At 51.6% G+C, this 9,697-nt stretch overlaps 1 protein-coding gene across 2 annotated transcripts in view; it reads right to left on the reverse strand.

The window, feature by feature from the left end:
- KCNIP2 (potassium voltage-gated channel interacting protein 2) overlaps positions 1 to 5,146 on the reverse strand; it is a 533,119-nt gene extending 527,973 nt beyond the window's left edge. Inside the window, exon 1 of one of the 2 annotated variants that reach the window (XM_073595494.1) lies at positions 2,608 to 5,146. In XM_073595494.1, the coding sequence (XP_073451595.1) occupies positions 2,608 to 2,680 (73 nt within the window). In that variant the 5' untranslated portion in view covers positions 2,681 to 5,146. The remainder of the gene's footprint in view (positions 1 to 2,607) is intronic. The other variant, XM_073595497.1, reaches the window with a different exon arrangement.
- Positions 5,147 to 9,697: the final 4,551 nt, after the last annotated feature.

Below are 9,697 nucleotides of genomic sequence, written 5' to 3' on the forward strand. Positions count from 1 at the left end.
TCGTCTGGAAAAATCCTTCGATCAGATTGCTATGTGTATGGCCACCATTGCACAGAATATAATGCACAGGGCTGGGGCAAGGGGTGGGCAAGAGGGACAGCTGCCCTGGGCACAGGATGACCTTGTCCCCGGCACTGGTAATGCGTATGGGGCAGCATTGGCAATCTATCATGAAAGTCCCACCACCAATCCTGAACAAGTACAAGGGGGGGAGGGGCAGGAGGGGTGGCTGCCCTGGGCTCAGTGGGGACTTGGGGGGTTGTGTTAGAAGGGGTGATTAGGAGGGGAGGGGGAATTTGTACTAGGAGAGTGGATTTGTGTTAGGAAGGGGGATTTGGGAAGTGGATTATTTGTGCTAATAGAGATTACTAGGATTGGGGGGGGGACTAGCGCAGGGAGAGGGGGCTTAGTGGGGGGGGGGGTTATGTTCAGAGGGAAACTTTGAGGGGTAGAGGATTACTGTTAGGAGAGGGGATTTCTGCTGGGAGGGGGGGGGGTTTGGGGTAGGAGAGGATTCAAGGAGAGGATTCAAGCTGGGAGGGGGGATTTAGGAAGGAAGGGGATTTGAGCTGGGAGGAGGGATTTGGGGAGGAAGGGGATTTGAGCTGGGAGGGGGATTTGAGAAGGAAGGGGATTTGAGCTGGGAGGGGGATTTGAGAAGGAAGGGGATTTGAGCTGGGAGGGGGGATTTGAGAAGGAAGGGGATTTGAGCTGGAAGGGGGGATTTGGGGAGGAAGGGGATTTGAGCTGGGAGGAGGGATTTGGGGAGGAAGGGGGTTTGAGCTGGGAGGGGGGATTTGAGAAGGAAGGGGATTTGAGCTGGAAGGGGGGATTTGGGGAGGAAGGGGATTTGAGCTGGGAGGGGGGATTTGGGAAGGAAGGGGATTTGAGCTGGGAGGGGGGATTTGGAGCTGGAGAGGATTTGAGCTGGGAGGGGGGATTTGGGAAGGAAGGGGATTTGAGCTGGAAGGGGGGATTTGGGGAGGGAGAGGATTTGAGCTGGGAGGGGGGATTTGGGAAGGAAGGGGGGATTTGGGGAGGGAGAGGATTTGAGCTGGGAGGGGGGATTTGGGGAAGGAGAGGATTCAAGCTGGGAGGGGGGCTTTGGGAAGGAAGGGGATTTGAGCTGGGAGGGGGGAATTGGGGAAGGAGAAGATTTGAGCTGGGAGGGGGGATTTGGGGAGGGAGAGGATTTGAGCTGGGAGGGGGGGTTTGGGAAGGAAGGGGATTTGAGCTGGGAGGGGGGATTTGGGGAAGGAGAAGATTTGAGCTGGGAGGGGGGATTTGGGGAGGGAGAGGATCTGTGCTAGAAGGGGTGTTTTGGTGTGGGAGAGGATTTTAGCTAGGAGGAGGGATTTGGAGAGGCAGAAGATTTGTGCTGGGAGGGGGGGTTTGGGGAGGGAGAGGATGCGAGCGGGGGGGGGGGTGTTGAAGAAGAGGATTTGAGCTAGAAGGGGTGTCTTGGTGTGGTAGAGGATTCGAGCTGGGAGGAGGGGGGATTTGGGGAAGGAGAAGATTTGAGCTGGGAGGAGGGATTTTGGGAGGGATAGAATTAAAGCTAGGAATGGTGGGGGGGGGGATTTGAGAGGGAGAAAATTTGAGCTGGGAGGGGGGATTTAGGAAGGGAGAGGATTTGAGCCGGGAGGGGGAGCTGGACAGGGAGAGGATTTGGGTCTTGAGGGGGGGTTGGACAGGAGAGGATTTGAGCTGGGAGGGGCGATTTGGGGAGGGAGAGGATTTGAGCTGGGAGGGGGGGTGTACAGGAAGAGGATTTGAGCTGGAAGGGGGGATTTGGGGAGGGAGAGGATTTGAGCTGGGAGGGGGGGGTTGGACAGGGAGAGGATTTTAGCTGGGAGGGGGGGTTGGACAGAGAGGATTTGAGCTGGAAGGGGGGTTGAACAGGGAGAGGATTTGAGCTGGAGGGGGGGTTGGACAGGGAGAGGATTTGAGCTGGGAGGGGGGGTTGGACAGGAGAGGATTTCAGTTGGGAGGGGGGATTTGTACTAGAAGAGGGGACATTTTTGTGTGCAGATTAGCGCTCAAATTTTTATTGGGGGGGGATTTTAGCTGACATATAATGCTAATACACTTGGGGGGGAGGGGACACCGTCTGGCACTAGATGACCTTTCCCCGGCATTGCCTGATATCAACCCGTGTCCCTGCAAGTGCGGAGGGACTACAAGTCCCAGCATGCTGTGGTCTGTGGTTCCATCACAGCTCCAGATCTCGGGCCATCTGGACAGTCTGATTGGAGATTTGCTATGTTACCAACAAATACTCCACCACATAACGATCCCTCCCTCCCAATCTGATCATTTATGGTACAATCTGATCGCTCAACTTTAGCAACATGAGGACAAACCTGAACAATTCACCCAATCAGTATTAAATCAGGCCGATTCTGAGAGGTAAAGGAGATTGTACAATCTGATTGTATGGTGTATGTACGGTCAGCCTAAGTTTCTCACCTCCAAACTGCTGATAAATATTTTCAGAAAGCCTTTAGATGCTCAATAACCAAAACCATGACCCCACCACCACCATCCAGGGACCTTAGGAGGGATGCTGCCTCCATTGACCATCCTGTAGGGATCTCATGGACTCACCGGTCAGCTGATCGTAGGATCCATCCATATCTCTGGAGTCGGATAGGTTGGCTTTCCTGCCCTTCCCTCTCATAGTAAGGTGGAGAAACCAAGCTGTGAGCAGGCAAGGTCCTCCCAACCCTGGAGAGATCCTCAGCTTCTTCAGATGGGAAAGGTGGAGGAGGATAGATCCAGGGGCCAGAGTGTGGGCGATCCCCAGAGCCAGGGTCCAAAACACAATGGATCAATGGAGGTGTGTGATCCCCAGAGCCAGGAAACAATGGATCAATGGAGGTGTGAGATCCCCAGAGCCAGGGTCCAAGAAACAATGGATCAATGGAGGTGTGGGATCCCCAGAGCCAGGGTCCAAGACACAATGGATCAATGGAGGTGTGTGATCCCCAGAGCCAGGAAACAATGGATCAATGGAGGTGTGAGATCCCCAGAGCCAGGGTCCAAGAAACAATGGATCAATGGAGGTGTGGGATCCCCAGAGCCAGGGTCCAAGACACAATGGATCAATGGAGGTGTGTGATCCCCAGAGCCAGGAAACAATGGATCAATGGAGGTGTGAGATCCCCAGAGCCAGGGTCCAAGACACAATGGATCAATGGAGGTGTGGGATCCCCAGAGCCAGGGTCCAAGACACAATGGATCAATGGAGGTGTGTGATCCCCAGAGCCAGGAAACAATGGATCAATGGAGGTGTGAGATCCCCAGAGCCAGGGTCCAAGAAACAATGGATCAATGGAAGTGTGGGATCCCCAGAGCCAGGGTCCAGGAAACAGTGGATCAATGGAGGTGTGGGATCCCTAGAGCCAGGGGACAATGGATCAATGGAGGTGTGGGATCCCCAGAGCCAGGGTCCAGGAATCAATGGAGGTGTGGGATCCCCAGAGCCAGGAAACAATGGATCAATAAAGGTGTGTGATCCCCAGAGTCAGGGTCCAGGAAACCATGAATCAATGGAGGTGTGTGATCCCCAGAGTCAGGGTCCAGGAAACAATGGATCAATGGAGGTGTGTGATCCCCAGAGTCAGGGTCCAGGAAACAATGGATCAATGGAGGTGTGTGATCCCCAGAGTCAGGGTCCAGGAAACAATGGATCAGGATAGAGCTAGTCCAGAGCCAGGATAAAACGTATCAGTGTAGATGTGTGATGCCCAGAGCCAAGATAATGGAGACAACGTATTAGGATAAAGTTAGTCCAGAGCCAGCATACTGGAAACAATGTATCAGCATAGAACCAGCCCAGAGCCAGGATACAGGGAACAATTTACCAGGATAAACCTAGTCCAGAGCCAGGATATAGAATACAATATCAGTGTAGATGTGAGATCTTCAGGACCAGGATTCAGGAATCAGTATATCAGGATAGAGCTAGTCCAGAGCCAGGATACAATGTATCAGTGTAGATAAGTGATCCCTAGAGCCCAGATACTTGAAACAATGTATTAGGATAGAGCCAGTCCAGAGTCAGGATACTGGAAACAATGTATCAGTGCAGGTGTGCAATCCCCAGAGCCAGGATACACCAATCAATGTACCAGTGCAGAGCTAGGTCAGTTGTGCGATCTCCAGAGCCAGGATACAGGAAACAATGTACCAGGATAGAGCTAGTTTGTAGTCAAGATAGAGAAAACAACGTATCAGTGTAGATGTGTGATCTCCAGGACCAGGATACACCAATCAATGTATCAGTGCAGGCGTGCAATCCCCCCAGAGCCAGGATAATCAATGTATCAGTGCAGAGCTAGGTCAGGTGTGCGATCCCCAGAGCCAGGATACAGGAAACAATGTATTAGGATAGGTGTGCGATCCCCCAGAGCCAGGATGCAAGAAACAATGTATTAGGATAGGTGTGCGATCCCCAGAGTCAGGCTACAGGAAGCAATGTATCAGGATAGGTGTGCGATCCCCAGAGCCAGAATAGAGGAAATCGCTGGAAACAATGTATCAATATACAGCTGAAGAAGGCGTGCGATCCCAGAATCAGGGTAGAGGCAACAATGTATCAGTATAGGCGATCCCAGAACCAGGATAGTGTAGAGCTAGATGATAGAAGCGATCTCCAGAGCCAGGATAGAGGAGACAATGTATCAATGTGGAGATGGATGAGATGTGCGATCCCCACATCCAGGAGAGAGGAAGCAACAATGTATCAATGTAGAGCTGGAGGAGATGTGCGATCCTCGGCTGGAGCGGTGTTTGTCTCTGTGCCGATCTTCAGCCCCACCAACCATCAGACTGGGTCCAGAGATGGCTGGAGGCGGAGAGAACATCCCATATTATTCATTTCCCAGCCAGGAAAACCTGCTTCACCTCCTGCTGCTAATCCCACTGCACGCCAGGCTGCCTTACTTTGCCTGTGTCAGTCTACTGCCTCTTCTCCCCTGCATGTGATTACACAGCCAGCCAGGAGCTTTTCCCTTCCATGTGATTACACAGCCAGCCAGGAGCTTCTCCCCTCCATGTGATTACACAGCCAGCCAGGAGCTTCTCCCCTCCATGTGATTACACAGCCAGCCAGGAGCTCACATTGGGGACTTCTCCCTTCCATGTGATTACACAGCCAGCCAGGAGCTTCTCCCCTGCATGTGATTACACAGCCAGCCAGGAGCTTCTCCCCTCCATGTGATTACACAGCCAGCCCGGAGCTTCCCCCCTCCATGTGATTACACAGCCAGGATCTTCTCCCTTCTGTGTGATTACACAGCCAGCCAGGAGCTTCTCCCCTCCATGTGATTACACAGCCAGCCAGGAGCTTCTCCCCTCCATGTGATTACACAGCCAGCCAGGAGCTCACATTGGGGACTTCTCCCTTCCATGTGATTACACAGCCAGCCAGGAGCTTCTCCCCTGCATGTGATTACACAGCCAGCCAGGAGCTTCTCCCCTCCATGTGATTACACAGCCAGCCCGGAGCTTCCCCCCTCCATGTGATTACACAGCCAGGATCTTCTCCCTTCTGTGTGATTACACAGCCAGCCAGGAGCTTCTCCCCTCTGTGTGATTACACAGCCAGGAGCTTCTCCCCTCCGTGTGATTACACAGCCAGGAGCTTCTCCCTTCTGTGTGATTACACAGCCAGCCAGGAGCTTCTCCCCTTCATGTGATTACACAGCCAGGAGCTTCTCCCTTCTGTGTGATTACACAGCCAGCCGGGAGCTTCTCCCCTGCATGTGATTACACAGCCAGCCGGGAGCTTCTCCCCTCCATGTGATTACACAGCCAGCCAGGAGCTTCTCCCCTCCATGTGATTACACAGCCAGGAGCTTCTCCCTTCTGTGTGATTACACAGCCAGCCGGGAGCTTCTCCCCTGCATGTGATTACACAGCCAGCCGGGAGCTTCTCCCCTCCATGTGATTACACAGCCAGCCGGGAGCTTCTCCCCTGCATGTGATTACACAGCCAGCCGGAAGCTTCTCCCCTCCATGTGATTACACAGCCAGCCGGGAGCTTCTCCCCTCCATGTGATTACACAGCCAGCCGGGAGCTTCTCCCCTCCATGTGATTACACAGTCAGCCAGGAGCTCACATTCAGGGGGCTTCTCCCCTCCATGTGATTACACAGCCAGCCAGGAGCTCACATTGGGGGCTTCTCCCCTCCACGTGATTACACAGCCATCCAGGAACTTCTCCCATCCATGTGATTACACAGCCAGCCAGGAGCTTCTCCCCTCCATGTGATTACACAGCCAGCCAGGAGCTTCTCCCCTCCATGTGATTACACAGCCAGCCAGGAGCTCACATTGGGGGCTTCTCCCCTCCATGTGATTACACAGCCAGCCAGGAGCTTCTCCCCTCCATGTGATTACACAGCCAGCCAGGAGCTCACATTCGGGGGGCTTCTCCCATCCATGTGATTAAACAGCCAGCCAGGAGCTCACATTGGGGGGCTTCTCCCCTCCATGTGATTACACAGCCAGCCAGGAGCTCACATTGAGGGCTTCTCCCCTCCATGTGATTACACAGCCAGCCAGGAGCTTCTCCCCTCCATGTGATTACACAGCCAGCCAGGAGCTCACATTGGGGGGGCTTCTCCCCTCCATGTGATTACACAGCCAGCCAGGAGCTCACATTCAGGGGGTTTCTCCCCTCCATGTGATTACACAGCCAGCCAGGAGCTCACATTCAGGGGCTTCTCCCCTCCATGTGATTACACAGCCAGCCAGGAGCTCACATTGGGGGGGGCTTCTCCCCTCCATGTGATTACACAGCCAGCCAGGAGCTCACATTCGGGGGGCTTCTCCCGTCCATGTGATTACACAGCCAGCCAGTAGCTTCTCCCCTCCATGTGATTACACAGCCAGCCAGGAGCTCACATTCAGGGGGCTTCTCCCCTCCATGTGATTACACAGCCAGCCAGGAGCTCACATTCAGGGGGCTTCTCCCCTCCATGTGATTACACAGCCAGCCAGGGGCTCACATTGGGGGGGCTTCTCCCCTCCATGTGATTACACAGCCAGCCAGGAGCTCACATTCGGGGGGCTTCTCCTGTCCATGTGATTACACAGCCAGCCAGTAGCTTCTCCCCTCCATGTGATTACACAGCCAGCCAGGAGCTCACATTCGGGGGGCTTCTCCCCTACCTCCACTGGAATACGTTTATTCTCAGACATTGCTGGAAATCCTGGGAACATTGCAACACTGAAACATTAGAATATTAGAACCCTGTGACATTTCAACTCTACAACACTGAAACATCCAACATTAGAAAATTGGAACATTGAAACACTGGATATTATAACCTTGGAACATTGCAACATCAGCACACTGAATAATTGGAACATTGCAACTACAGAACATTTGAACATTGAACCTTAGACTTTAGAACATTAAAACATCAGAGTATTAGAAAAATAGAACATTGTCCAATTATATCAAAGTGATCCCTGTCTGACCAACTGCCTCAAATTGATCCCTCTCTGACCAACTGAATCAAAGTGATCCCTGTCTGACCAATTGCTTCAAAGTGATCCCTCTCTGACAAACTGCTTCAAAGTGATCCCTCTCTGACCAACTGCTTCAAAGTGATCCCTCTCTGGCCAACTGCTTCAAAGTCATTCCTATGTGTCCATTTGTGTCAAAGTGGTCCCCATCTGGCCAACTGCATCAAAGTGATCCCCATCTGGCCAACTATTTGAAAATGATCCCTCCTTGCCCTACTGCATCATAGTGATCCTGCTCTTGCCAACTGTGTCAAAGTGATCCCCCTATGGCCAATTGCCTCAAAATGAGCCCTCTCTGGCCAAATGTGTCAAAGTGATCCTTCTCTGACCAGCTGAATCAAAATGATCCCTCTCTGGCCAACTGCATTAAAGTGATCCCTCTCTGGCCAACTGCTTCAAAGTGACCCCCTCTGACCAATTGCATCAAAGCAATCCCTCTCTGACCAAATGCATTCAAGTGACCCCCTCTGGCAAACTGTTTGAAAGTGATCCCTCCTTGCCCAACTGCATCAATGTGATCCCTCTCTTGCCAACTGTGTCAAAGTGATCCCCTTCTGGCCAATTGCCTCAAAATGAGCCCTCTCTGGCCAACTGTGTCAGTCCCTTCACTTTAAAGATTTAATTTGTGCCAAACTGGCCCAAGATTTGGTTGCTGTGTGCACTGTTGTATACTGTATTATTATTAGCTACATACAGTAAGTGGCGCTGTGTTCCAGGAGCACTATGAGCGACGTTATGTCTGCTGCTGGAAATAAAGAGCGTCAGGCTGAGTGCTTCTTAGCCATTCAAGGGAAGTCTTGTATTTTTATCATCGAAGTGATCCCTCTGTGGCCATTTGTGTCAAAGTGATCCCTTTCTGGCCAACTGCCATAAAATGATCCCTCTGTGGCCAACTGCATCAATGTGATTTCTCTCTAGCCTGCTATGTTAGTGTGATCCCTCTATTACCAAATGCATCAAAGTGACCCCCCTCTGGCCAACTGCACCAAAGTGATCCCTCTTGGACCAGCTGTGTCAAAGTGATCTCTCTGGCCAAAAGCAAAAAAAAATGGTAATTTCCTGGCCAACTACATCAGTCATCTGTCTCTGGCCAGTAAGGATGAGGCGAACACCCCCCCCCCCCCCCCCCGGTTCGGTTCGCACCAGAACTTACGAACAGGCAAAAAATTAGTTTGAACACCGTTAAAGTCTATGGGACACGAACATAAAAAATCAAAAGTTCTAATTTTAAAGGCTTATATGCAAGTTATTGTCATAAAAAGTGTTTGGGGACCTGGGTCCTGCCCCAGGGGACATGTATCAATGCAAAAAGAAGTTTTAAAAATGGCCGTTTTTTTTCAGGAGCGGTGATATTAATAATGCTTAAAGTGAAACAATAAAAAAAAAATATTCCTTTAAATATCGTGCCTGGGGGTGTGTTTATAGTATGCCTGTAAAGTGGCACAGTTTTCCAGGGTTTAGAACAATACCACAGCAAAATGTCATTTCTAAAGGAAAAAAAGTCATTTAAAACTGATCGTGGCTGTAATGAATTGTCGGGTCCCGGCAATATTGATAAAACTCATTGAAAAAAACAGCATGGGTTCCCCCCCCAGTCCGTTACCAGGCTCTTTGGGTCTGGTATGAATATTAAGGGGAACCCCCGAACCAAAAATGTAAAAGAAATTGCGTGGGGTTCCCCTCAAAATCCATACCAGCCCTTCAGGTCTGGTATGGATATTAAGGGGAACCCTGCGCCAAGATTAAAAAAAAAAAAGCGTAGGGGTCCCCCCCAAAATACATACCAGACCCTTATCTGAGCATGCAACCTGGCAGGCCGCAGGAAAAGAGGGGGGATGAGAGAGCGTCCCCCCTCCTGAACTGTACCGGGCCACATGCCCTCAACATGATTGGGGTGCTTTGGGGTCCCCAAAGCACCTTGTCCCCATGTTGATGGGGACAAGGGCCTCATCCCCACAACCATTGCCCAGTGGTTGTGGGGGTCTGTGGGCGGGGGGCTTATCAGAATCTGGAAGCCCCCTTTTAACAAGGGGACCCCCAGATCCCGACCTCCCCCCTATGTGAATTGGTAATGGGTACATTGTACCCCTACCATTTCACAAAAAAATAGTAAAAAAATTGGTCATCTGCCTCAGAGTGTTCCCTCTTTGACCAACTG

This window comes from Aquarana catesbeiana, linkage group LG08, assembly GCF_042186555.1.
Source record: "Aquarana catesbeiana isolate 2022-GZ linkage group LG08, ASM4218655v1, whole genome shotgun sequence".
In the NCBI taxonomy this organism is placed as follows: domain Eukaryota; kingdom Metazoa; phylum Chordata; class Amphibia; order Anura; family Ranidae; genus Aquarana; species Aquarana catesbeiana.